This window comes from Nycticebus coucang, chromosome 22 (assembly GCF_027406575.1).
Source record: "Nycticebus coucang isolate mNycCou1 chromosome 22, mNycCou1.pri, whole genome shotgun sequence".
Taxonomy (NCBI): Eukaryota; Metazoa; Chordata; class Mammalia; order Primates; family Lorisidae; genus Nycticebus; species Nycticebus coucang.
In genome coordinates, this window is record NC_069801.1 from 5,218,548 (window position 1) to 5,245,976 (window position 27,429).

The 27,429-nt window shown below is 41.8% G+C and overlaps 1 protein-coding gene across 6 annotated transcripts in view; it reads left to right on the forward strand.

The window, feature by feature from the left end:
* Window positions 1-1,135: 1,135 nt before the first annotated feature.
* The window catches only part of PER3 (period circadian regulator 3), a 62,314-nt gene continuing 36,020 nt past the window's right edge, over window positions 1,136-27,429 (forward strand). For 3 of the 6 annotated variants that reach the window (XM_053575050.1, XM_053575053.1, XM_053575049.1), the window contains exons 1-12: window positions 1,136-1,785; window positions 2,194-2,339; window positions 3,131-3,246; window positions 4,761-4,962; window positions 7,285-7,333; window positions 11,174-11,319; window positions 12,649-12,727; window positions 14,357-14,463; window positions 14,693-14,849; window positions 20,219-20,324; window positions 21,329-21,457; window positions 21,773-21,902. In XM_053575050.1, coding sequence (XP_053431025.1) covers window positions 1,637-1,785; window positions 2,194-2,339; window positions 3,131-3,246; window positions 4,761-4,962; window positions 7,285-7,333; window positions 11,174-11,319; window positions 12,649-12,727; window positions 14,357-14,463; window positions 14,693-14,849; window positions 20,219-20,324; window positions 21,329-21,457; window positions 21,773-21,902 — 1,516 coding nt within the window. In that variant the 5' untranslated portion in view covers window positions 1,136-1,636. The remainder of the gene's footprint in view (window positions 1,786-2,193; window positions 2,340-3,130; window positions 3,247-4,760; window positions 4,963-7,284; window positions 7,334-11,173; window positions 11,320-12,648; window positions 12,728-14,356; window positions 14,464-14,692; window positions 14,850-20,218; window positions 20,325-21,328; window positions 21,458-21,772; window positions 21,903-27,429) is intronic. The other 3 variants (XM_053575051.1, XM_053575054.1, XM_053575052.1) reach the window with 2 other exon arrangements.

Genomic DNA, 27,429 nt, shown 5'->3' on the forward strand with positions numbered 1-27,429 from the left:
AATCACCCACTTCACTTTTCCCCATTTCCATTATACACAGTTCCTTTCATTGATGCAAAAAATGTTGGATGTTTTTCATGCACCAGGCAGCACAGAGGGGCGGAGCTCTGCACTGTACCTTTCATTTCAGATGAGGTGAGAGACAATCAGACTTGGTTGATTCTCCTTTTCTGAAAGGAGTGTCCCTTACATACACTTCTCTTTCTCCACTTGCCAAATGCATCTGTAATTTTAGGACCAGGGACGGGTTTAAATACTACTGTCAAAATTCCATAACTGAAAATCGGGTTGGATTTTAATACAGCCGGGTTCCTTCAAGCCCACCTGGCTCACCTAAAGAAGTGGCGTGAGAGAGGGCAAGAAGATTAGGAAAGATGAAAACTACAGAAACCCAAGTAGCCGCCCAGAGCACTTCGAAGTCCAGCGCCTTCTTCTGCCTGCCCGCCCGGGTGGCTCTTCCCTAGTCGGGAGCCAGAGCCACCTGCCCCCAGAAAACAGTCCTAACCACTGTGCTTCCCTTTAGCTCCCGCCCCGCCCCTCACCGACGCCCCGCCTCCCTCTCGCGCGGGCCGCCCCACCTGACTCTGGACCTCCCACCTCCCACCTCCCACTGACCTCCCCCGCCCCTCCTCTCACGTGGAGGCCGCGCCGGCCCCGCCTACCCCGCGTATAAGGCTCTGGCCCCCTCATGATTGACAGCTCTGGCTCCCTGTCATCATGGCGCTGGCTCCAGCGGCTCCTCCCCCGGCGCTGAGCACGGGACCCGGCACTAGACTCCTGAGGCCTAGACCGAATCCTCCTCCTAGCCACTCCGCCCCCTGCCCACGCATCGCCGGCCGCGATTGGCCCGATGCCGTCCTCGGCCCGACCTCTGCAGGTTATGTAACGCGCTCCTGAGCCTTCGCCCCCGCCCTGTTGCCTTGGATTATGTAACCCCGGACGCCCAGGCTCGGGCCCCGCCCCAAAGCCAATGGAAGCCCGCATAGCCGGCCTGGCGACCAATCACGCGGCCCGGGGGCGGGGCCTGGTCACGCGGCGCCCGGCACGCGGCGGGCCTCGAGACTGCGTGCGGCGCTCCAGGGCGTGACGAGCTGCTGCGCTCCGGGCCAGGGGCAGCGGTGGCTGGTGGGTGCAGGTTGCGGGCGGGAGGCCTCTAGCGTCCTGCGCGCGGCCCAGGGGCACCCCGAGCCCTGCCCTCCTGTCGGAGGCCACCGGAACGTTGCGCTCCGGAGGTGTCCCCTTGTCCGGGCCCCGTTTCTCGGCGCACGCCGACTTTCCTGAACTGACGGGGGTAAAGTTGGATACAGGCTGGGGACGCTCCCCGGGGCCGCGCGCCGGGGAGCCGCAGCCGGCCTGGTTTCGGGCGTCTGATCGTGCGTTTCACTTGTCTCTCGTCCCCTTTGTCTCCTCTCCCCAGACTGGACTCCCGGGAGCGGACCGGAGAAGTCTCAGAAGGTTTTATGGAAGTGCTGGGGAGGGAAGCCTCTTTGATACGAACGTACACTGGCACCTACCGTCTGGAGTTCACCGATTTTTCTCTGACGCGATGGCACGGACCAAAATAAGAAGTCGGTGTCTGTCGCTCTTTGCAAAGTGAGAGAGAAGCAAGCAAAGGACTGAGGGCTGCCCGCACTTCATGGACCGCTGCGAAGATCTGGAGATGCCCGGCGGGAAGTCTCCTGACCCAGGGCGATTGGAGGCCGATGAAGAGGTCCTGGGTGGAGAGGCGGAGAGGTGGAGTCCTCAGTTCCAGCTGCAGAGGAAATTCGTAGAGAGCAGCAACAGGTGACGCTCTGGCTTCATTTCCACGACCCAGTGTGTTTGTTGTCTTTCACTGGAGCAGGAAAAGGGGAAGGAGGATTTAAGTCTTTTTAATTTTTTGCTTTGAAGGCCAGGGAAAAATGTAGGGGGAAACTCAGGCAACTTAGGATGAAATGATCTGGGACACTGAAGAAAATCACCAGAATACCAGAAGGAGATAAGAAGGGGTTAAAATGAGCCGAGTTCAGGTTCCAAGTTGGAAGGAGAGAAACAGAGTGGGAAAGGTTTGGTATTTATCAATGTCTTTGCCGAGGGTTCCGTACTTTTAAGAAAAGGGATAATAAATCTGAACACTTGGAAAGTTGCCTGGCACAAAGTTGCAAACTATTCCATAAATGCTGGCTCTGATGGTAGTATTTTTTAATCTTCCAGGAAACAGCAAGATCGGAACAGAGTTTCTGAAGAACTTGTAATGGTTATCCAAGAAATGAAGAAATATTTCCCATCAGAGAGACACAATAAGCCAAGCACTCTAGATGCCCTCAATTATGCCCTTCGCTGTGTGCACAGTGTGCAAGGTAAATGGGCTGGAAAGAAATCGGATCCTCCATGGGATGTAGTTGTCACATGCAACAGAGAGTGCTCAGTGGGATTTTAGCCACAGAAATACTTGTTATGATGCTTTGTGTAAGATAACCAGATCCGTACTGGTTCCATTAGTGTCATAATTTTTCACATCTGAAAACACAAAAACCACCTCATTTGTATAACAGTTTAGTAACTGCAGCATTTGGCTGATTTGCTGCAGAAGGATATAGTTTAGCATAAGCACATTTTGAAAGCTAGTTTTCTGAAAGAGCATTGTCCGCTGTGGTTATTAAGGGGAAAAAATACGTTTGACAAAATACAATTACCTTTCACTGTCCTATACATACTTTTAAAATGCAATATGATCTGTCAGGATTTTACCAAATTAAAAGTGAAAAGTTTTAAACACTTCTCTCTTTGACTTATCTTGAAAGATGTCATAAAGTCATATCTTTTTTAGCACAAACCTCTGTGCTTTGTAAATGATACATAGTTCCTGAATGCAGGAGTAATGCTTCTGCCAAAAACATTTGTGTGTGTTTGAAATTTTCTGTTTGAGTAACTTGTTTTAGCACCTTAAATGTATCTTGGGCCTTGTGATCTAGAACATGTAATTCAAAATCTTCGGGGCACAAGTATCAGTATTTTAGGTAAAAGCAGAACTATCTGGTTTTGAGGTAGATGGACTGAGTTATTGTCCTAAAAAATCCAGCTTTATAGTGATAAGATGATTTCCTAAAGATGTCCTGAGAATGCCTGTTTATTTCCCTGTGTTTCTTAGCAAACAGTGAGTTTTTCCAGATTCTCAGTCAAAATGGAGCATCTCAGGCAGATGTGACCACATACAGTCTTGAGGAGCTGGCCACTATTGCTTCAGAACACACTTCCAAAAACACAGTAAGAGTTCATGAATTTTGCCATATCAACCTGGGGGACTTTTTCTAAGGACCTTCTTCCTCTAGATGTAGATTTTTTAAAACGATAACTGAAAATTTTAGTAACCACAATTTGACGTAAACAGTGCAGAAACTGCTAAAGAGATACTGTGTGGTTTCCCCTGCCCTTGGTCAGAGAAAACATCTCAAAACAGAAGCAGTGTGCTGTGTGTAGTTCGTGTACTTTAGTTACGAGGTGCTTCTGTCTCCTTAGCATTCTTGAGTTCTCTTGAATTAAGGAAAAAAAATAACGCTGCAGAGTAATTTCCTGCATCTTATGCTAATCTCCAAATTGTTAATTTCTATTTATATCATTCTTAGTTCCAATACCTACTACTTCAAGTTGTAACAACTGGATTTTGTAGAACAGGTGAGTTGAGATGCTGTCATTTTTTGTAAAATGTTGGAAGAGACCTTTAGTATATCTTTTTAAATCTCTTCTTGTTGACAGAATAATCAAGCCACACGTTTTGTTGATATGGTGGAGATTACTAATAGGTTTAGGATTCAATTGTAACTTAAAGATTTTATAACATTGGAACGTGAGCTATCCCTAATATTATAATAGTGCTTGTTTAACAGACTTGTGTGTGCATAGTACTGAGTACGTGTTGTGGAGATTTTAAATAAAAGTTTAAGAGAACATTTTTTCTTTAAGATTTTTAAAATAAAGCTAGGGAGGAAAGTCCATCATTGATGGCAAACACACGATAATAATAAGTTATTTTTTATGTCTAATGGAAGAAATTAGAGCAGTAATTCTTATGTAATGAGAATTACATAGCTGTCAAGGGCAGCTTCTTCAAGGAGGTGACTCTGTTTTGAGAGATAGGGTCTCATGCTATTGCCCCGGGCTAGGGTACCATGACAGCCTCACCAACAGAAACCTCAAACTCCTGGATTCAAGCAATCCTCCTGCCTCAGCCTCCCAAGTAGAAGGCCCACCTAATTTTTCTATTTTTAGTAGAGGCGGGTCTTGCTCTTGCTCAGGCTGGTCTCAAACTCATAAGCTTGAAATGATCCTACCACCTTGGCCTCCCAGAATGCTGAGGTTACAAGTGTCAGCCACTGTGCCCAGCCACGAGGTGACTCTTGTGCTTGGTCTAAAAGCATAAAATCTGTGTTGTTGAAGAGAAGACAGTCCCTCCAGGTGTAAGGAGGGACTTAAACAGAGTAGGTGCAGAGGAGAAGGCATCAGAAGTTTATGTACCATATGAATGTTTAGTCTACATAGAATGAGCTGCTACATGTATATTTTTTGATACAGAAGTCAAACCTTCAAAAGGAAAAAATGCAAGTTTGATACTAAAGAAGCATGTTTGGGAAAACTATGTAAGGAATTATATTGCCTTTGTATGATGTGCATGTATGTCTTAAGCTATTGATCATGGCAGAAACCTAGGAGAAATTTATATTTCAGGAAACACTGCTAGTAAGTGTCTCAGTGTTTGCATTTATTTTAAATGTTTTCCATAGGATACCTTTGTGGCAGTGTTTTCATTTCTGTCTGGAAGGTTAGTGCACATTTCTGAACAGGCTGCTTTGATCCTGAATTGTAAGAAAGGTTGCTTGGAGTCTTCTCACTTTGTTGACCTGCTCGCTCCTCAAGATGTGAGAGTGTTCTATACGCACACTGCCCGAGCTCAGCTTCCCTTTTGGAACAATTGGACCCAAAGAGGTAACAGGACCATTATTCAGCTCTTTATACTGCTTCAACAGGATCAGCTTCATTCTTTCAGAAATAGCACAGAAATTATGATTTAGAACATGTGAAATGTACAGTTTTTCTGCTTTTTAAAAAAGTCACAGTACATTTGTTTTCATTTAGTCACATCAGTTTTATAGATTATATATTGTAAAATGATTTGATTAGCAGTTTAATTGCTATGAAGGTTTGTTTTTTTATAGTTAATAAAATTAAATGTTTTCCTTCTACATTGACTTTAAGATTTCTTTATATAATAGATTTTACTTTGGAGATAAAATTCTGATGGTTCACTCCCTTTTCCAGTTTTTCTTGCCCCTGAAAGTTCATGAATCTCCTTACTTTGTTTTTCTTCTGGAATACTTACTTTCCTAAACCAGGGATGTCTATTCACACTTTTCTTTGTGACATTTGTTTCTGTGTGATCTTTATTCTTTTTAAAGTCACCCTTTATTATTTCATATTCTTTGTGAAGTGTCTCTTAAAGAGCTTTGTATATATCAGCCTTTTTTTGTTAAATGCCACGGCATCCTAGCTCACAGCAATCTCAAATTCTTGGGCTCTAGCAAACCTCTTGCCTCATCCTCCCTAATAGCTGGAACTATAGGCACCTGCCACAATGCCTGGCTAATTTTTTCTATTTTTAGTAGAGACAGAGTCTCACTTGCTCACACTGGTCTCGAACTCCTGAGCTCCGAAGATCCACCCATCTTAGCCTTCCAGAGTGCTAGGATTACAGGTGTAAGCCTTTGGTCCTGCATTAGAACATGTTTCTACTTAACTTGTGTTATGCAGACCTCTCAGAAGGATCTGAGAGCCTAGATGTTGAAATGCATCATGCACTTGTGTCTAGCTCTGTCTTAGATCACGCAGTCTGGCTTGGGTAGGATAGGACAGGACTTCAGTGAGGTGTGGCTGGTGTTCTGGTGCCTGCTGCAATCCATGCATACACGTGGTGTGAGCAAATTTACAGGACAGTAGAGGCCATTTTCTGATTTTTCTGTGAACTCTTCTTTATGTGTACAGGGACCTGGACTTTTTCAATATCGTGGTTCTTTAGGATTCTCATTGTTTAGCTTATACCTTCAGTGTATTATTTTTAAACATCTCAAGATTTGAACAGATCCTCAAATGATACTTAGGGAGCCCTAATTAAAAGAAATACATATAGTCAACAAACACTTGGCCTCCTCATTTGTCCCTAAGATAGGCAGATTTAAACATTTCCGAATAAACACCTCATAAATCAATAAAATTGATGCAAAATCAAAAAAATGTAAAAATCAATAAAATACAAGCCATTGACATGAGGGTTGTAAGAAAACATTAATGACACTGTAAATGGGCACAATGTTTTAGAGATGATTAGAGTCAGGAAAGGATCCTGTCATTTTTCCTAGGAGCTCAATGCTTTTTCCTTTTTTTTTTTTGACTCAGGATTTTGCTGCATTGCCCAGACTAGATTACAGTGGCATCATCATAACTCACAGTAGCCTCAAACCCTTGCACTTAAAGTGATCCTTCTGCCTCAGCCTCCCAAGTAGCTGGGACTACAGGCCCATGCTTGGCTAATTTTTTGTTTTTTGTTTGTAAAGGTGAGGTCTTGCTATGTCACTCAGGCTGGTATCAAACTCCTGGCCTCCCAAAGTGCTAGAGTTATAGGTGTGAGCCACCATGCCCAGCCAACTTTCTGAAATTTGTCCAAGGAAAGAATTTAAAAAGAAAAAAAAAATTATACATTGTATATAGCTAAAAGCTGAAAATAGTCTTGCTATGTCACTCAGGCTGGTATCAAACTCCTGGCCTCCCAAAGTGCTAGAGTTATAGGTGTGAGCCACCATGCCCAGCCAACTTTCTGAAATTTGTCCAAGGAAAGAATTTAAAAAGAAAAAAAATTTATACATTGTATATAGCTAAAAGCTGAAAATAGTCTAAATTCCCAATTTTTGAGAAATGTCCAGACAGTAAAATAGACTATTACCATCAAAATAATTGTGCCAAAGGATCATTACATTGACACATGAGACAGTGAATATGGGCAGTTACAGAATGGGGACAGGAAGTAATAGGGAAAGACTCGCTGTTTTACCTGAGAGTTACTATTCCAGTAAAGCCATTGGAAAATAACTGGGTGTGACTGGATCTCAAAATTAGGGAAAAGAGTTGTGTTTTAATCAAGAGGACCTCTCTCTTTTAAAAAATAGGATTTGTTGTTTGGTAATAGTGCAATCCTGTTTTGCTGAGGAAGGGCTGCCCAGGAGGGAGTGATTGACAGTCTGCTCTTGTTTCTCGCAGCCTCCCAGTGTGAACCCGCGCCCGTGAAATCCTTCTTCTGCAGGATCCGGTGAGTGTCCCCTCTGCTGACTGAGGAGACCACAAGTGGGCATTAGACTCTGATTCTATTTAGTACTTATTTAATTCCTTTGCATGTGCAGCTAGGTTCTGTTGCAGATACAAAAATTAAGACTTTGGTTCTTATCACAAGGAGTTTATATTTTGATTGAGGAGAAGAAACTGACTCATGAGAAAACCAAATAATAATGCAGTAAGAAAAAAGAGCAGAAAGTTCTTAACTCTCGCATGTAAGAGTCACTAGATTTAAAATGACCATTATTTGGGGCTCTTTTTGTTTGCTTTTTGATTTTCAGTCATACTTAAAATTAATTTTTGAAATTTTTAATAGCTTTAAACAGAGCAAGACATTTATGTTTATTAAAAGTGTTTAAAAGATCTATAGACCATGAACTAGAAGAAGATAGACCTAAATTTCAACAGTAGTTGACTTCTGAGAGGATTTCTTAGTGATTTTTTTCTGTTCTGAATTTACCATAATATATTAATGTTACTTTCATAATAAAAAGAAAACATTTTTAAATTGCATTATGATTGCCAATATTAGCATTGAAGTTACTAAATGCTCTAGATAGGCATCCTCAAACTTTTTAAACAGGGGGCCGATTCACCGTCCCTCAAACCGTTGGAGGGCCGGACTATAGTTTAAAAAAAAAAAACAAACGATGAACAAATTCCTATGCACACTGCACATATCTTATTTTGAAGTAAAAAAACAAAACGGGAACAAATACAATTCACACTGCCTCATGTGGCACGTGGGCCGCAGTTTGAGGACCCCTGCTCTAGATGCTTACAGAAGAAGAAAATTCTTACAATGGGTTATTCTGACCCTCCATGGAATTAGGGAACTTAATAGTATCTAGACACTTGGGGAGGGATAAACTAAGGAGATGTTGACTGGGTCCTTCGCAAAAATGAGTTGAGGCCTGCTGCTTGGTAAAGCGTTGTGTGTGTTCTTATGTTAATAGATGTTTTTGAGTGTTTTTTCTGTTTCAGTGCTGGAATCAAAATAAAGTTCTTGTCTCATTGTCTCAATTTCATTCTTGAAATTGTGTCAGGAGGAGACCAGAAATGAGCAAATGTCCAAATACATGAGTCAGCTGGCTATAAATTTTGTGGAGACAGTAAAGCAAAGGAGGGGAGTTCTAGGCAGTAGAGGGTTTGCTCTTGTGTGTTTAGGGTGAGCAAGGAGTTCTTCTCTTGGAGCCAGAGATCTGAAGGAGGTGAGGGGGGAGCCACACAAGCACCTGCGTTCCAGGCAGCGGGGTAGAGCACACCGGGCCTGTGGGAGGAGAAGCAAGGAAGCTAATGTGGCCAGAGCAGAGGATGGAGAGGATGGAAAAAGATGAGGAAGTGGGGAGTTTTGACTTCTGAATGAAACATTTTGTTCAAGTTAATCTCTCTTTTTTTTTTTTTTATCGCCCTCAGTAGAGTGCTGTGGCATCACACAGCTCACAGCAACCTCCAACTCTTGGGCTTAAGCGATTCTCTTGCCTCAGCCTCCCGAGTAGCTGGGACTACAGGCGCCTGGCTATTTTTTGGTTGCAGTTTGGCCAGGGCCGGGTTTGAACCCGCCACCCTCGGTATATGGGGCCCGTGCCCTACTCACTGAGCCACAGGCGCCGCCCTCAAGTTAATCTCTTATTTATTTTCAAAACTTTTTACTATGGGAATTTTCAAATATAACTCAAAAATGTATAGAAGATAGTGTAGTGAACCAGTATGTTCTTATCACCCACCCATAGTCACTTTAACCCGTGACCAGTCTGGTGTCGTCTGTGTCACCCCTGAGTCTTCAGCTCTCACTACACAAGGTATTTTGAAGCACATCTCAGATCTCACATCATTTCCTCCATCAGTATTGCAGAATGTCATTCTAAAAGATAAAGTTCTCATTAATCAGGGCGGCGCCTGTGGCTCAAGGAGTAGGGCACCGGCCCCATATGCCGCAGGTGGTGGGCTCAAATCCAGCCTCAGCCAAAAACCACAAAAAAAAAAAAAAAAAAACTCATTAATCAAACTGTCCCACTTTTAGACTAGTAGGAATCCCTTCCGGTTGGCTCCTGTGCCCTGGTGAGAATAACCCCTAGTCTTTGACAGCTTCCTTTGTTTCAGGCATGGGACTCACTTTAGTCATTTCTTACCTCCTCAGACGTTTCTCTAAGGACCCCTGGTTTCTTGTGGTAGGAAGTGGCGTTAGTATCTGCAGGCAGAGTCTGGTGGTAGGGATGGTCATTGCTGCGGTGTTGCCTTTGTTTCTAGGAATTTACAGCGGACAGAGGTAGGAAATGTTCACTTTTCCGAAAGGAAATGTAATTTCCATGATCAAAGTGTTACATTGGCTGCTGTGGGGGCAGAAGGGGAAGCAGACAAGCAGGTGGAGGCTGCTGCGGGAGCAGATGCGGGAGCAGCACCCAGGGCTGGTGGCAGTGCTGGGGGTAGACATGTCTGGATAGTTTGGGATTCATTTTTAGAGTTACCAGAATTTATTAATGGATTCAATTTGGGGTGTGAAATAAAAAGAGGAGTCGAGGTGACACCAGGGCTTTGGGTGGAGTTATTTGTGCAGGTGGAGCAAACTGTAGGGAAAACATTCTTCCTGGAGAGAGGGGAAGGATGTGGTGCTTAGATTTAGGCACATAGGTTTAGTTTGAGACACTACTAGGAATCTCAGTTGAGTCTGTGTTGAACCTCAAGTTCAGGGGAGACGCCCAGGCTGGAGATGGATACTGAAGTTATCATATCATATCAGTGGCATTCAGAGTTCATTGACTGGGTGAGCCTGGAAAATTCATTTGTGGAAATAGAGAAAGCCAGAGAATGTAAGTGTGGGCGCTTGCAGGCAGTGCTGGGAGAAGACTCGCTTGCAGGTGGTTGTTTTGTCACAGTGAGACAAGAGACAGGTCATCAGTTGAAGACGGGGAAATGGGAAAGGAACAGGAGTTTGAGGAGAGAAGAGAAAGCTCAAGAGGGAAATGGGTGTGCATAGACCAGAGGCCCCCTGGGCAGCCCCGAAGAGCCACCTGGTGTTGGTGGCCATGAATTTAAACACTGGGGGGAGAGTAACGGTAGACACGAGAGAGTATGAATTTAGTCTTGGACCTCGTAACTTCTCCGGGAGAGCAGCACCTTCAGGTAGAAATGTCCTCTAGGTAGCTAGAGTGATAAATAGGGTAGGAGTCTTGGTAGTCATCCGTCTGAGCCTCTCCTTCCTAGCCTTCGTGAGGACTGAAGAAGCGCACCCTCTTGGTCAGAGACCAGGCCTGCAGAGCTGAATTTCAGTCCCTACTTTTTCTTTCCTCCTCAGCCAGTCACCTTTAGGGACAGAGTGCTTCACTGCATGCAGGGGCCTTGCCTCTGCTCTGGTGGTTGCTGAAGCTGTGAAAATAAATTAGTTCATTGAAAGAGTTTCAAAAGGGGTGACTAAGACTTTGCTCTAGGGATATGATCACAGGGGGCCCAGTCTTTTGGTTTGTGACACTTGTAGACAGGTGGAGTGACCCCGTTAGGCCGCCGTCCCCCTTCACACCGCATGTGGAAAATCACCGGAGGAAAAAGGCATGGAAGGACTGGTTTTCTTTTTACACTCAACAGAATCTAAGCCACTTCTTTAGAAAATGTCTTATTTATTGAATAATGAATATGATTGCCCTTGGTACTAAAAATTTAAGCTAACATTTTCCTTTTTCTGAAAACAAACAGGTTTAAACAATTTAGATTTGGGTATGTCTCCCTTGGACATTACCAATAAAGCATTTCCCCCAGCCTTGTCTCACAGTGGCTGACTGAATGCATCAGGACCAGCACTAATCATCTTTAATCTCTTCAGTGGAGGTGAAAACTGGAGAAAGCAAGAGAAGTATTATTCCCCATTCCGGATCATTCCCTACATGATTCATGTACACAGTTCTGCCCAACCAGAGTCGGAACCCTGCTGTCTCACACTGGTTGAAAAGATTCATTCTGGTTACGAAGGTAAGTGAGGACAATGTTCTTTTAGAAAAGATGTAGAAATGTCAGCAATCAGAAGGGGGTGTGGGAGCGCCTGTTTCCCGCAGCCATAGAACACAGGAGGTTGCTCAGGTCTCCAGTTTGGCTTCTAAACTTTGTCAGCACTTCCTGCTGATTTTTACTGAGGTCTCTGTTGGCTGACCTTGACTTCTTTGCCATCATCTCCATCGTGGGCAGCATGGTCTCAGTGTAGGGTTTGGCGATAGGCACTCAGTCTTCTAGTCCTTTCTCTGTTGATGACGCATTGTATGGCCTTCTGTCTTATATGAAACAAGCACGTGAAAATTGTTTCACAGAGAAGCCACAGGTATGAATTTATGTCTTTGAAGTGTTTTAAAATTCCCCGAGTAAGAGGTACATGCATTTTGTATCTTCTATGAACAGAGTTATGTTTCTAAACTCACGTATCAGTACATAGGCAGCTTCCGTGTATTACTTGAAATCACAGTCAGTTCTGATGTAACATGACATGTGGTTCCCTCATATTACTGCCCTGTGCCATTGTCACACAAAAACTGCAGGGCTTATGAGGAAGATGGGTTCAGGAACACAATCCTCAAAAACTTATCTCGCATTAAAAATAAGACAGGAATCTAACCAAAATGATAACACAGTTTACAAGTTAAATGATTAGAAAATATACAAACACTACAATGATTCACAGGGTAGGGTGAATTGAGGTAGTAGGCAGATGTTTTGAGAGGTGTGTGTGTGTGTGTTTTTCTATATTCCTAAGTGATTCCATTCAAGGGGGTGCTGTTTTCTGTGTTCACTGAAGATTTCTTGCAAATGAAATAATGCATAAGCACAAAGGATATTAGCACTATGTGCACATTGTTTGCTAACATATCGATCACCACGTTTTCAAGGCAAGTGTTGGAAAAGAACTGACTGTACCAATTTTATTACACAAATAAAGAATGTCTATATGGTGCTAAGTTTAACACTTCAGAACCTTTTATTTGTTTAGTTGTATACAGCCACTAAATATGACTGAACTTTTTAAGTTGCTTGGGTTTAAATGAGATTATTTGTGATGAGAAAACTAGATTTTCAATCTGCACATGCTTTCTTGCTTAAAATTGTCTTTATAGGCATTACATTTTCACCTGATTAAAATGTAGTCAGTAGTGAGAGTTAACTATCTTTAATTGTACATGTGGCTGCTTGAAGGCTGGGCTTCTCAGTGAGATTTCTGCTATTTTCATGAAGAGATTTTGTTCCTTTTTTAGTATGTTAAGTGGATGATTAATTAGATATTTGCCTTTAAGTGCATCTCTGTTTTTTTCATAGCTCCTAGAATCCCAGTGGATAAAAGAATTTTTACCACAACGCACAGCCCAGGGTGTGTTTTCCTTGAAGTGGATGAAAGGTAAATACTTCTTTAAACCTAAAATAAATTTGATTCCAAAAATAAAATTTGAAAACGTTTACATTGTATTTGCATGTTTACATAGTATATAGATGAAATCTAACCTATTTGATTTTTGTTACATTGAAATTTGTGTTGTGTGAATTTCTTTTATTTATTTATTTTTTTTGGTTTTTGGCCGGGGCTAGGTTTGAACCTGCCACCTCCAGCATATGGGACCGGCGCCCTACTCTTTGAGCCACAGGCGCCGCCCTGTGTGAATTTCTAATGTAACTATCTTGCATGTTATAAGGTGATCATGAGTAATCATATTCGATTTCACGACAGTAGGCTTAAGATAGGTCAAGAATTATTCCATTTTACAGAGGACAGTGAAGCCAGTTTTCCAGGAATATATGTTAGCGTCTGGATGTGCTCAGGCAGGGACCAGAATCCTGCTGCCAGCAGTTATTACAGTGCATCTCGAATTTTGGTTAATCGGAAATGCAGGGTGGGGAAGGATAGGCTGTGTGTGTGAATGTGTGTGTATAGAGTTTTTTTTTTTTTTTCTAAAGGATTGTTCTTTCTTTAGAACCTATCTGTCCTACTTTTTTGATGTTAAAATAGTCTTTGTTATTTAAAGGATAGTTATAGTAGATAGTTACTGCTTATTGCTGTTTTTAAAATCTTAATTTAGAAAAAGTAAATATTAGTATCACCACATCCGTATTCCTCCATTTCTCCCCACATTTATTTAAAAATTTTTCTTACTCATGAAATTTGAAAATCTGGGAACTAAGGCACCCTAATCACACTTAAGTATAAAGCAAAAATATCAGAAATCTGGGCATAGTTACAATCAGTATTAATTTTGATTTTTAAAATGTCTTTATATCTGAAAATGAGTTTAATAATATTTATCCTGAAAGCAAACAATGATTGGCGAGATACTTTGTATAATATAATCTGTATAAAGTAAAAAAATTCGCCTAAAGATAATTCTGAAAGTAGCTTAAATCTGTTGCATTAGGAAAGATTTGTGGATTTCTACACACAAAATGTTTATGGAGTCCATTTTTTCTAAGTCAGCCTTGTCTTACCATTGCAAGGTTGTTGTGAACTTGTATCCTGAAAATGGTTCTGTGTACTAGTTGTCTATCTTTTACTGCCTTTTAGGGGACGCTGTTCCTATGTACCTTTAATTATGCCGCATGCATTCGCAAGCTGCTTTATTCATTTAATAGCATCAGCATCTTTTCTGCATTATGCTGTGATTTTTATAGACTTCTAAAATGGCATCATAATGGAAGACATCAGAATCCTCTGAGGAACTTGCTGAAAATAACACTTCCCTGCTCTTGCCTCCTGAGATTCTGGTTTAGTAAGCTGACAGTGAGCCACGAGTCTGCTTCAGCGAGCTCTTAGCAGGTTGCATCGTCTCAGATGACCACAGACAGCAGACCGCATAGCCGTCTCCCCACAGGGTTGAGCACCTCGGTGGTTTGCTGCATTTATAAATGCTGTGATAAATATCTTCTACATAAAATGTTTTCATATTTAGAATTAAATGAGAATTTTAAAAACTATACAGAGTACAAAACTTACGTGATGAGTATAGCATGCTGCCTGTGCTGTGTTTGTGTGTCCCAGAGCAGTGCCTCTGCTGGGTTACCTACCTCAGGACCTGATTGGGACCTCCATCCTAACATACTTGCACCCAGAAGATCGTTCTCTGATGGTGTCTGTACACCAGAAAGGTAAGGACCTATTTCTTTATTGAAGGAAATTTTTCTACCATTGAGTTGTTCTGATTTTTCGTTTTCATTTCTTGTTAGAGCCTAACCTTTAACCATCTGTACACTGTACTGAAACTGCCAGAACAATCATTTTCTAAACATAAATTTTCAAATAAATGACTTAAAAAGGACATTTCTAATAAATATCTATGTTGAATAAATTCATTTTTGGTCTTGTTATTTTATATAGTCTTGAAGTATGCAGGCCATCCTCCCTTTGAACATTCTCCCATTAGATTTTGTACTCAAAATGGAGATTACATCATATTGGATTCCAGTTGGTCCAGCTTTGTGAACCCTTGGAGCCGGAAGGTTTCTTTCATCATTGGTCGGCATAAAGTTCAAACGTGAGTCAATCAGTTTTCACATTTTGAAAAGAAGTATTTTACCTACTATTCCTTAGCTCATTGAGTCCCCGCCACCACCCGAATCAGTTAACTCATGAACTAAATAAACCACACATTTTTTTTTAATGCTTTTGGAAGGTGATTTCTTACTATGTACCAAGAGCATAATATCAGACTTAAAAGTGGCTGAAATGTCCATTATTAAGTGAACTCTGGAATATTTGTTTGACGTTACATTGGTCAATAAAAATTTTTGCAGAGATAAATGTTTGAAACATTAGATGTGAAAAGCACTATACGAAATTATTTATGCATATGATTATAATTATGGTTAAAACACCCAAACTATGAATAGGGAAAAGACGATTGGAAGAAAATAAAATACGAATTTTGGATTCAGGTGGGTAGTGAGACTATGGGTAAAAGGTTTTTTCTTGTTTTGCTTTCTCTTTAAATTATCTTTTTAAACATGTAAAACTTTTTCTATCAGCCTTCTGTCAGGTCCACTTACTGTGTGTATTTTATTAAATCTTTTTAAACTCATCCTCTTTAGCCCTCCCTTCCCTGCCAGCCACCTAACTCAGCTTAGTTGATGGCCCTTACCTGCCGTGCAGCAGAGTCTTGTGAGATGGATCCGAGACAACCCGCCACACTGCTGCTTGTGGCCTGAAATATTCCTAATCCCTTGAATTTTTGTCCCATTTTTAATTGACCTATAGGACTCTCAGCCTGTCCATAAGGTTTCCCTTAACTCTTCAGGATCCTACCGAGACTGATACTAACTTGTTATTGAGCTTTATAACAGCAGTAGCTCTATCACCCGGGTAATCCCATGTTAGTGTTGTAGTAGAGGTGATTCATATCCACAGTGAGAAGACGTCTCAAGGTTGCCCTTACCTCTTCGTACTCTGAGGTTTGGCCTCTCTACAGAGCAGGGCTGTAATCTTAATGGAAGAAATGGGCCCTTTGCTGTTTTAACTCATGAGCCTGAATTGTGCTAGAAAACTAATTTAACAGTTAAAATAAAAAATATGACTGCCAAGTGATTGCTATTTTTGTTAATCAGAAAGGACTTTTTTCCTTCCAGTGAGAAATGAAAATGAAATCAGTTGGTTGCTTAGTATGAATGTGGGAAGCCCCAGAGCAGCAAGTAAGATTCCTCTCACCAGACATCTGTCTGGGGGTTGATTGATCGGGCTGTTCTCCCCGCCTCTGTCAGTCCTACAGATACATCCTGCCTGTCCCAAGTTGTCTTTTCAGTTCCTTAATTTAAATATATATAAAATGAAACTATTTGCTGTACTCCGAATGTTTTCAGTATTTTTAAAAATTACACCAATATTTACATCTTCAAAAACAAAGATTATGTGAGAGAAAGAACTTAAGGTGCAGTAGGTATTACCATTTATATGTATATATTTATATTCTGAGACGACGTCTCACTTGGTCGCGCTTGGTAGAGTGCCATGGCGTCTTAGCTCACAGCAACCTCAAACTCTTGGATTCACGGAATACTCTTGCTTCAGCCTCTCAAGTAGCTGAGACTACAGGCACTCATCACAATGCCCGGCTATTTTTTTTAAGAGATGAAGTCTCACTCTGGCTCATACTGGTCTCCGACCTGTGAGCTCAGGCAGTCCCCCCACCTCGGCCTCCCCAAGTGCTGGGATTACAGGCACCTGTCTGTTACGTTTATAAACTTAATTTTAATGTATCCATGCCCTCAGTAAGTGTTTAGAAATAGGCTACTCTGGCGGCGCCTGTGGCTCAAACGAGTAGGGTGCCAGCCCCATATGCCGGAGGTGGCAGGTTCAAACCCAGCCCCGGCCAAAAAAAGAAATAGGCTACTCTGTATAAAGCATTGTGCTAAACCCTGAGAATGATGTAATAATCAAGATGCACTCTCTTCACCATCATGGAACCCACATTGCAATGGGTTCTATAAAGACAGTAAAGAAATCTAGTGCTATAATTACAGCTGGAGCTCTGGAAAGCAGACAGTTAACATGTGAATGAGCTAGGAGAACATTTAGCAAGTAACCCTCCCCATCTGCCTGGGTTCTGCCCACAGTACTGTGCAGGCAGAGAGGACTGTTACGTAATGTTCCCTCTCAATTTACGGATCAAGTCCGTATCCAGAATAGAGTAACTTTCCCAGGAATCGCAGGGAGAAATTGAAAATGGAGAATAAAGGCAGGTTTTCTTTCTTACTCCTAGTTCCTTTGCATACAAAGCATAATAATTCAGAGCTTTTTTTTCTGTGTGTGTGTAGACAGAGTCTCACTGTACCGCCCTTGGGTAGAGTGCCGTGGTGTCACACGGCTCACAGCAACCTCTAACTCTTGGGCTTACGCGATTCTCTTGCCTCAGCCTCCCAAGCAGCTGGGACTACAGGCGCCCACCACAACGCCCGGCTATTTTTCTGTTGCAGTTTGGCCGGGGCCGGGTTTGAACCCGCCACCCTCGGCATATGGGGCCGGCGCCCTACTCACTGAGGCACAGGCACCACCCTAATTCAAAGCTTTTTTGATACTTGTTTGACGATGGCTATCACCTGCAGATTAATTAGTTTTGAGTTACATAATTAGTGATTAAAATACGTAGAAATTTTCACAACTAGGTATACCTAAATATCACAGTATAAAGCGATCTATAGAATTTCACTCTAAAAACAAAATCTGAATAAATACCTCTGAAAGATTTTCTGTCACCTACTGTGTAGGATATATTTATATTAGGGACCAGATGTACTTTTATTCCTAGACTGATTGTTCATTTATGTATTTTTCATTTTTTTAACAGATATTTAGGGACTGCTTACTGTAGACCTGTCTGGCACCATTCTAGGTGCTAGAGATAACAGGGTTGAACAAAATAGACTAAAAACCTGACCCCAGACCTCATGGAGCTTACTCAGTAGTAGGAAGTGGGGAGGGGGAAATAACCTACAAAACAGTTACATAAAGTGCAAGCATGTGAGGTTGTGACTCAGGTAGTGTGTTCCAGCGTAGTGTGCCACTGATACTGGCACCTGGCACTGGATGCTGAGGGGAAATAAGGTGAGCAGAGCTCGTGACCCTGCAGTGGAGGGGCGTGCGTGACACCTGAGTGGGTGCCGCCTGTGCAGTTACTCCCGGCTACTTTGATGGCAATGCTGACACCTACGATATTTTTTATATAGTAATTTCTGCCTTTGGAAAAAATGTTTCAGTTTTTAGGTAGCTGAGTTGCATGGCGGCGCCTGTAGCTCAGCGAGTAGGGCGCTGGCCCCATATGCCGAGGGTGGTGGATTCAAACCCAGCCCCGGCCAAACTGCAACAGAAAAATAGCCGGGCGTTGTGGCGGGCGCCTGTGGTCCCAGCTGCTCGGGAGGTTGAGGCAAGAGAATCGCGTAAGCCCAGGTGTTAGAGGTTGCTGTGAGCTGTGATGTCATAGCACTCTACTGAGGGTGACATAGTGAGACTCTGTCTGTACAAAAAAAAAAAAAAGAAAGAAAAATTGTTGAGAGTCAGCAGGCGGGCACAGTGGAAATGAGAAGACAGGAGCTCTGTCGTCAGACATGTGGACTCAAATCCTGGTTCTTCCACTTCTTGCTTGTGTGAACTTGGGAAAGTTCTTAGACTCTGATCCTCTTTGGCTTCCATATCAGGGATAATTCCTGCTTCCTAGAGTGGCTGTGAGGATTCAGAGATGATGTGTCAGACTCGGTATATATTAGTACTTGCTCTTCCAAGTACCGGCAGCAGTGCAGTGTGGTGGTGAAATGTGGAGGTCCTACAAATACCTGCCTCTCCTCTGCAGCCAGGGGACGGGGAGGGTTTCTAACCAATGGAGGAGATAATATTTATAAAGTACTTGGAACTGTAAGGGTTTTGAAAATGTTCATTTTTTGTATTATGAAAACTAGTACAGTTCCTGTCACATAGAAGATCCTAAATAAATGTGAGCTCCTTCTCTGCTGTCCTCTTAGCGTATCTGTCATTTGCTGAATTCAGGTAGCAGGTAAAATGCTGTAGAACTAAGCATAAATGAGACACTGTAAAGGTGTAATAGCTACAGTTTCACCACTAGGGTGGGTCACAGAATCATCTTTATTAGATAGCTTAAGCAATTAGATGCATTCAACATTAAATGTTGTTTGGCAAACTTAGGGTCTTAAAATTCACAGTAGGGGGCGGCGCCTGTGGCTCAGTCGGTAAGGCGCCGGCCCCATATGCCGAGGGTGGCGGGTTCAAATCCAGCCCCGGCCAAACTGCAACAAAAAAATAGCTAGGCGTTGTGGCAGGCTCCTGTAGTCCCAGCTACTCCGGAGACTGAGGCAAGAGAATTGCTTAACCCAGGAGCTGGAGGTTGCTGTGAGCTGTGTGAGGCCACGGCACTCTACCAAAGGCCATAAAGTGAGACTCTGTCTCTACAAAAAAAAAAAAAGAAAAAAAAATTCACAGTAGGTTTCTCAGTTAATGTCACATTTTTAAACCAGTCATTGTTAAAGATACTTTAGTAGCTAAGGAGGTTGTTTGTCACTAATTTTAGGTTTAGACACGTCTTACTGAAACTTGTATGAAAATTATGGCTATAGAGAAACTTAAAAAGCCTGTTAATATTTGTTGGCCAGGTGTGGTGGCTTACACCTGTATTCCTAACACTCTGGGAGGCCAAGGCAGGTGGATTGCCAGAGCTCACCAGTTCGAGACCAGCCTGAGCCAGATCAAGACCCCATCTCTAAAAATAGCCAGGTGTGGCTTGGTGCCTGTAGCTCAGTGGATGTGGCGCTGCACGGAGGCTGGTGGGTTCGAACCCGGCCCCAGGCCAGCTAAACAACAGTGACAACTGCAACAAAAAAATAGGCGTGTGTTGTGGTGGGGGTCTGTAATCCCAGCTACTTGGAAGTCTGAGGCAAGAGAATCACTTAAGCCTAAGAGTTTGAGGTTGCTGTGAGCTGGGGCGCCATGGTACTCTACCGAGGGTGACATAGTGAGATCCTGTCTCAAAAAAATAATAATAATAAATAAAAATAAAAATAGCTGGGCATTGTGGCAGGCACCTATACTCCCAGCTATTAGGGAGGCTGAGGCAAGAGGATTGCTTGAGCACAGGAGTTTGAGGTCGCTGTGAGCTCTGACGCCATGGCACTCCGTCCAGCGTGACAGAGTGAGACTGTGTCTCAAAAAAAAAATTTTTTCATTTGTTTCTTAACATTATCTAGAGCTTCGTGAGTAGAATTTTAGCTTCGTATTTTCTGTATTTATAGTCACAGAGTCACTTTGTAAAAGCATAGATTTATTCTTTGAATATTGAAAATCATTTTAGATTTCATCATAGATGAATTTGAAATTGCTTGACTCAATCTTTCACTTGGCATTTTGTAGGAGTCCACTAAATGAGGATGTTTTTGGTACCAGAATAAAAAAGATGAACCGTAATGGCAAAGACATAACAGAATTACAAGAACAAATTCACAAACTTCTCTTGCAGGTAAAGTAAGATTTTAAAAAACGAACACAAAATCCTCGTAATTGTGTTTTAACATTTAGTCTTCATAAAGTCACTTCACAAAAATAAACTGTAAGGACAGAGGAACCCTAACCATCTACATTTCTCAAGTTTTTGTCTTTGTTATTTTCGTTTTATTAATTTTTTATTCTGTGTTAAATACCCAGCACATTTTATAAGAACCCATTTTAAGACAGCAGACACATACATAGTCAGCAGTGGGACAGAGAAGTTTCTCTGCCTAAGAGGATTCTTCTTGCCTTCCAGGTGGCAGCAGTGTGCTCAGCCTCTGGGTTTGGCTTTAGTATGTTTTAAAACGATTCCAGTTTTCAAGGTGGTAGAACAGAGATGGTGGCTCTCAGCTCCTCTAGCTATTATAAGGTAAAAGTAGGAAGAATTACATGTGGGAAAGAAATACCAAAGATGGTGTCTACTAGACATTCAGTCATTACGTTTGTAGTAAATAAACCTGATGGTGTCACATAGAATAATTGTTCTCGAGTGCTTTTCAGAATGTTTGCCACAAAATCTCTAGGGTATACTTAATGGGAAAAAGTCTGGAAGGTAATGAATTTGTTCTAAACTCAGCATAAAGAGCTAGAATTTATTTCCCTATTTCTAAAAGTTATGCTGTGGCTTTTTAAAAAATTGTTGCAGAAATACCAACCTAGACTAGAAAACAAGTCTTTGCCCTTGAAAATTACTGAAATGACAGAGCCTTTCAAGACAGCATCAGGGCTCAAAACATCAATCTGTACACAATTTAGAGTCCTACAAATTTTTTTTTTTTTCTTTTGGCTGGGGCTGGGTTTGAACCCGCCACCTCCGGCATATGGGACCGGCGCCCTACTCCTTGAGCCACAGGCGCCACCAGTCCTACAAATTTTACTCTTAATTTTCAGATGATTCAGGATCGGCTCTGATGCAGGTAACCCGGCCATTTATATAGCCAGTAGCTCTGAAATGGGTCCTCTTGGTCTTTTCAGCCGGTCCATGTGAGCGCTTCCAGTGGCTACGGGAGCCTGGGCAGCAGTGGCTCCCAGGAGCAGCACGTGAGCCTGGCATCTTCCAGCGAGTCGAGTGGGCACTGTGCGGAGGAGCCGCGGAAGGAGCCGGTAAGCAGGCATGCCGTGTCCCTGAGCAGGACTCGTGTTCCCTGCAGCGTGGCAGCTCTGCGTGTGTTGTGGTGACATCATAGTGTATGTTCTTGAGTTGAAGCCTCAGCTGGTAACAGTTTGTTTTGGAAAGTGGCTGTAAAAAGATAGTTTGTTGGTATCTGTGTACTTGGCACGAGGGAAACGGAATTAAAGTGATTACTGTGCTTTTAGTCAGCATGTCTTCAGAGAACCAGAAGATAAGTATATTTTATGTATCTTTTAATGCACATTTTTCTGATTTTTGAAACATATTTTGTCATTCTTTTTCCTAAGATGACATTGCAACAGGTCTATGCCAGTGTAAACAAAATTAAGAATCTGGGCCAGCAGCTGTACATCGAGTCGATGACCAGGTCATCAGCCAAGCCCGTGACGGGGACATGCACAGAGCTGCTCGGTGGTGGTGAGTCCGCAGGGCGGCCCCAGGACTCCTCGGGCTGTCACCTTCTGCCTAGACGTCATGTGTGACCCCTGAGCTTGCAGTGTTATGCTTTCCATTTTTCTTTATTTGCCCAGAAACGAGTGGTAATGACAAGAGTAGTGGTAATACTAGCAGCAGCAAGTGCTTTCCGGGAGCTGCGTGGTGTGAGAATGTAGTTCCAGTGCACTTTTACTGGAGACTCAACTTTTCTGACAATACCAGCAGATGAATAGATTTCCCCTTATGTGAGCTATCTGTAAACCAAAAGAGTTGATTTTAGAATGCATTTTAAATAATAAAGTATATTTAATAGTATTCCTTTCCTGTCATTTCAAATGAATGGAGAATATTTTTATGACCTAAATTGAGTGAAAAGCTTTAGCTTTTTTCTTGATAGATGTTTACTAGGTAAGGATCATTCCAAAATAATTGGATCAGGCCTACTAATTGGCATTAATTTGAAAAGTTAACCGAGTTACTTTATATAGCATAACAGAGTTCTATGATACAGAGATCATTTAGATTGACATTTTAATTTATCTTTCTCTTCATTTTTCTCTCTGAACGTTAATATGGTTTTCAAAGTTACGATGGATTTTTGGATACCTAAATGTTATTGATGGTGTGTATCATTGTCAAACATAGCCACTTTTACACAGTAGGGGTGAAATTTCCTTTTTAAGGTGAATAATAGTAATGGCTATTTTTTTTTTTTTCAGCACTTGACATGATTCACACCAGAAACCAAGCTGCTGTTCCCATAGGTGATGTTACTGGGACCCGGTGCAGCTATAACAAAGCACCCGAGACTGAATAGTTTATAAAGAATAGAAACTTACTTTTCTCAGTTTTGGAGGCTGCGAAGTCCAAGGAGCAGGGTGCTGTCATGTCTGGTGAGGGCCAGGCCTCTGCTTCCAGAACAGTGCCTTGAACCTTGCATCCTCAGGAGGGTGGGGGATGAGCTCTGCTCACAGCACAGGGACGAAAAGGCAAAAAAGGGACTTTGCTAGTTCCTTCCAGCCCTTTCATAAGGTCACTAATACCTTATGACTTCCTCCCTCCTAAAGGCCCTGCCTGTCAACCCTGTCACACAGGGGTTTTGTGTTCCAACATGCGTATTGGAGAGACATGTGTTTTGACTCTCCACACACAGTAAATCCTATCCTTTAGTTGTCTCCTTTTGTCTTGATGAGACGATAAGCATTCCGTTTGTTTCTTCTGTTACATGCAAGGTGTATAAGGGCACAAGATAGAGTAATAGCTCTTTTTGTTTGTTTGGTCTCTTAAAACCACCAGAATGAATGAATTTATCTTAAATATCATTTTTGCTGTGTACCTTTATTCTGTGTCCTAACAGAGAACATTTTGGGGGAGGCCTCAAAGCTAAAATTTCTAAATGTTTTCTTGATTGTCTGGTACAGTTAGTCCTGCTCACAGCTGCCTTGACCTGGAATCACAGTTCACATCCTGACCTGTTTTACCTAGAATGGCTTCCTTGCTCACCTCCCGCATTACTCAGCTTCTCCTCATCAACAGTGGTACTGTCCCCTGAAGGCTACTTACTTAGGTAGAGAGCAGTATTCCGTCATTCACTGTCTTAGAAAACTCAGGCTACGGTAACTCTGTGCTCACCAGCTGCTGTAGAGACTGAGACACTAGGTAGATGCTTGTATTTGGCTCCGACGCCACACCAAGGAGTCGCGACTTTGGTATAACTCTGGAGGACTAGTGTTTCTTGGGTGTCTTGATTCTATTTAACATTTATAGTCTTTTTAGAAAGTCTTTAGAACTCCTTACTCATGAGAAATGAGGATGGAACTTAACAATAAAAATGTTACAATTTTAATGTTAGAATTTGGGTAGAAATATACACCAAGGGAAAGGAAAATGCTAACTGTTCCGGGGTATACACATTTTATGTATAAAGTACTAGAGCCAACAAGGTAAGATTTTAAATGTGTATGTTTATCTTTATTATAAGGGCAGTTAATGCTTTTAAGGTAGAGTAAGAGTGGAGATTTTAAAAGTTCTCATGGGAGGGCAGGGAAAAACAGGCAAAGCCCCTTCAGCCACGTGTCCAGATGCCGACTGCAAGAGAAGTGGAAATGAGGAGGAGTTGGCGTTCCACGTTCAGTACAGCTGAAGAGAAGAACTGTAGCCTCTCCACATCCTGTAAACCCGTAAATGCAGACCCGGCCTAAGAAGGCAAGGCGTCCCCAGCTCTGCTGTCTTACTCAAGTTATTCAGTCCTCACCAAGAGATTGCGAAGCATAAAGCAAGCAAAAAAAAATCTCAAGAGACAAGGCAGCCCTCAGAATACAATGCAGATATGACATAGAAGTTGGAACTGTCTGGTAGGGAAGTTAAAATAATTAAGAATACATTAATAATGCTAACGGACAAGGTGGGCAGCATGCAGGATTGGGGGAGAGGGGGTGATCCAGCACCGAGATGCAGCATAAAACAAGGATCAGGCGGAAATGTTACAAGTGCCAGAGATGAGGAGACGGACACTGTCAGATGCGCTGAACACAACCAAGGGAAGAATCAGGGAACTCGGAGATAGATTGCTTGGAAAATTACTCAGACTGAAACAGAGAAAGATTCTAACGTGTGTAATTGAAATCTGAGAAGAAATATTTGAAGACATAATGGCCAGGAATTTTCTATAGATCTGAAGAACATTCAAGTAAGTTAAGTACAAAACAAAAACAAAACCCTTGGGCATGTTATATTCAAACTGATGCAAACAAAACTAAAGAAAAAGTTTTGGAGGCACCCAGAGGGAAAAAGGTTACATACTGAGAAACAATAACAAGAATTACAATGGACATTTCTTCAGAAGCCATGCACACTAGAAAAACAATAGAGGCCAGAGTGGCAGCTCAGCCTGTATCCCAGAACTTTGGGAGGCCAAGAGTTCGAGACCAGCCTCCACAGGAACTAAAGAGTTAGTGGGCATAGTGGCATGCGCCTGTGGTCCTAGCTGAGGCAGCGCCCAGGAATTTGAGGTCACAGCTGCAATTTCACAGCTGCACTCCACTGTGGGTGACAGAAAAACAATGTTGGGGGTCAAACAACCACAGATAATAGAATCATGTCCTCAAAGAGAAACCTGTCAACACAGACTTCTATACCTACCCTGTTTCCCCGAAAATAAGACCTACTTACATCAAAGATAAGACGTCCCCTGAAAATAAGACCTAGCGCATCTTTGGGAGCACACCTTAAAATAAGACACTGTCTTATTTTCGGGGAAAATAAGAAAAATAACTTTGGGAAAATCTATTGTCTTAATTTCTTAAACAAAGATGGTGGGAATTTATTGGCAGCAGACATACTCTTTATTTTTCCTTTATTTAGAATTTCTTAAGGCAAAAGGAGCATGATACCACACAAAAAGACTTATATCTACACAAAGAAGTAACAAGCATTAGAAATCATGTTTTAATTGCTCCAAAAGATAACCAACTAAAGCAAAAACAGTACTCTGCATTTACAGCATCCATAAAAGTGACTTACATGACAACAGTACCACAGAGTCAGGGCAGGCCTTGGAAATAGGCCGTTGTAAGGTCGTTACACTATATTTGAAACAGTGTAATATTACTTTGAGGTAAACACTGAGTCCTTAAGAATATATCTAGAAAACTTGAGAAAAACAAAACTAGAAAAAATTTAAAAGAAGTACATGTAATAAATGAGAAAAGGAGATAAAATGGAGCTTAAGATAACCAAAATGAGGCAAAAAAGGAGGAAAAAAGAAACCAAAACAGAACTAGAGCTGGGTTTTGGTGGCATGTGCCTATACTCCCCACTACTCAGGAGGCGGAGGTGGGAGGATTGTTTAAGCCTAGGAGTTCCCATCCAGCCTGGGCAAGAGAGACTACATTTCTAAAAAAAAAAAATAATGAAAAATTGAATAACAAAGGGAACAAAGAGAAAACTACTTGTAGTTGACATATTTGAATCCAGCAGTATCAATAATGACATTACATGGGAATGATCTCCAGTTTAAAGACAGAAGTTGTCACATTGAATGAATAGACCCAGCTGCATACTGTCTACAAGAGCACATTGTGAATGTGAAAGCTGTTAAAAGACTTGAGAAGTTACCCCGTGTGGACACAACCAAAAGACAGACGGAAGCTGTGTTAATCTCACCAAGTAGACTTCGGAACAGACTGTTACTAGGGTTACAGAGAGTGCGTGGCAGTAAAGGGATTGATCTGCTTACATGGTTATTCACCTAACAGTTTCGAAATACAGGAAGCAAAAGCTAACAAAACTGCAAGGAGAAAAATAGATCTATAGTGGAGGTCGACTTCAGCAGACTTCTCTCTGATAAAGGAGGCAGGAAACCAGGGAGGACAGAGAAGACTGGCACAGCACTGTCTACAGGGGGCGCCGTGTAGCGGTCACGGGGCACTTCTGCTCCTGCAACACCATGTACTTTTCACATGAAACGTAGTCTTGCCTATGATACAAATCTTAAATTTTATAGAGATTATACAGAGTTTATTCTTTGAACATAATCAGTTAAACTGGAAATCAATAAAAATATCTACAAAGAGAATCCCCAAATATTTAAAACTTAAATAATATTCTTCTAAACAATCCACAGGTCAAATAGGAAATAAAAACATTTGAATTGAATGAAATGAAAAGACAATATGAAATATGTGGGACAAACCTAAAATAGTGCTCTAAGGGAGATTTACAGCATTGCGTATTTGGATGGGGAAAAAACAACCATCTCGACTCAGGAATCTAAGCTCCCTCCTTACGAAACAAATGAAAGAGGACATAGGAAATCTGAAATAGGCAGAAAGGAAGAAAGAATGAAGACCAGCTATCAAGGGAATTGAAAACAAAAAAAAATGTAGAGAAAGTTAATTAAACCGAAAGGTAGTAAAATTGAGAAATCATCAGCTATACAGAACAACAGAAGGAAGGAAAGAAAATTGGGCTTTCTTAAAATTTAAAACATTTTTGAAAGACACTGAGAAGACAGAAGACAATATTTGAAAATTACATATATGATAAAGAAATTGAATTCAGTGTACGTAAAGAACTTTCAAAAAATAATAAGACAACCTAATTTTAAAATGGCCAAGAAATATGAACATTTCCAAAAAAGAATGTGAACAGCTAATAGCATGTGAAAAGATGCTGACTCTCATTAGTCCTTAGACAAAAAGAAATGGAACCACATGAGATAGCAGCACACACCTGTAGAAGGAGCTGTGTTGTTCATCCCTCTCTCAGTGGTGCTGGGTTGCTGGGGTTGACCCTTCAAACCAGTAGTGTCAGCTCAACACTGGGAAGTTCCCTTCAACCTTTCACCTATAGTTTGAGTCTGTGATAATCTTTGTCTGAAGCATTTGTTTCACTCTTTACTTTTTTAAATATAGATGTAATCATTCTGTGTGTATTGTGCTCTGAACCTTATTCTATTTACATTAACTGTGGTGAGTATCTTTGTAGTGATGTCCTTAGGTCTAAGCTC